The following is a 1,173-nucleotide window of genomic DNA, read 5'->3' as shown; positions in this document are numbered from 1 at the left end:
CATCAGCTACTTCTCCAGTACACACTCCAGAAAATTTAGAACGCTCCAGCTTGAAAGATTTCAGTCACTGGGTTACATTCAGTGATGAAGAAGACAGTGGTGCACTGTCAGAAGGGTTCAACAAACTGCTTGTCTTAGAACAAAACAAAAATACCGTGATGAACACAAATACTGATTTAGAACTCTAAAATTTGTCCCCTTAATGTTCCTTTAGAAATCATAATTATGATGCAAAATGAAATCTTTTGCACAAAGATTTTTATTTAAGGAACTAGATCATCTGTCCATGCTACATTTCATTCTCATGCTGAAAGATAAAGATACTGCCCCTGGAGGGAAATGCATAGAGTATATACAACCTAACATTATCTACAGCTTGTTTGAAAAGTTCTTTATTTTAAGTTATTCCTTTTTATTAATCCATCTTAAGATGTTTTATTTAATTCCAGGTACAAATCATGTGTAAGAACATGTAATGATGTATGGAAAAAAAAAAGATGTTGAGAAAAACACTTCCCTGTGGGATGTATATATTAATCAATTTCTGCCACTTGCAATAAAGCACCCTTATCCTGAATAGTTAGACTGCTGCAGTTATTCTGGAACAAACATCCAAAAGGGGAACATACACCAGTATAACTACACCAGTAACACTGGTATTGTTCTGCTACTACGTTTCCACCCTGGAAACCAGGCTTAGACAGTATCTTCTTGTGCATCTCAACCAGCTGCAGTGTCGGCAGGCTCTGGTACTTACCTTGTTAAACTCATTCCTGGGTTAGAAGTGAAACAAAAGGTGTGTTCTATGAGGCTGTAAAGCAGAACCATGAGAGGTGGTGCCCAGGCATCAGTAAGAAACGCCCGGTTTTACTGCAGAGCAGGCATGTGAACCCCCCCATCACAGCAGCCCTCTTCCAAGCGCTGTGCTGGTAATGGCACTGCAATAACAAGCCTCAGATATTCTAAAAGGAATGGGGCGCCTCGCAAAATACTGCTCTGACCTACAAGGAGATGGATCAAAGGCATCCCTCGGTGGTTTGCTACCACAGAACTACACAGTTCCAAAACTCAGCCTGGTTTTTGCTCACAGCAAGCCAATGCCAAACAATGTACTTTACAATGAAAGAGCACAGGGACAATGCCAGTCCCCCATAGCCCGTTGTGTATTATCTA

General features: G+C 40.6%; 1 protein-coding gene across 1 annotated transcript in view; it reads left to right on the top strand.

Annotated features, from left to right (window-relative positions):
• The window catches only part of SYNJ2 (synaptojanin 2), a gene marked incomplete at its 5' end in the record, with an annotated part of 38,086 nt that extends 37,898 nt beyond the window's left edge, over positions 1–188 (top strand). Inside the window, 1 exon segment of the mRNA XM_029087277.1 lies at positions 1–188. This exon segment is cut by the window's left edge and continues 47 nt beyond it. Within this exon segment, the coding sequence (XP_028943110.1) occupies positions 1–188 (188 nt within the window).
• Between the last annotated feature and the right edge of the window lie 985 nt (positions 189–1,173).

Source organism: Antrostomus carolinensis, unplaced genomic scaffold (assembly GCF_000700745.2).
Source record: "Antrostomus carolinensis isolate BGI_N321 unplaced genomic scaffold, ASM70074v2 scaffold4321, whole genome shotgun sequence".
NCBI classification, from domain to species: domain Eukaryota; kingdom Metazoa; phylum Chordata; class Aves; order Caprimulgiformes; family Caprimulgidae; genus Antrostomus; species Antrostomus carolinensis.
The sequence above is the reverse complement of the archived record's forward strand: the minus strand, read 5'-3'. Positions and strand labels throughout refer to the sequence as shown.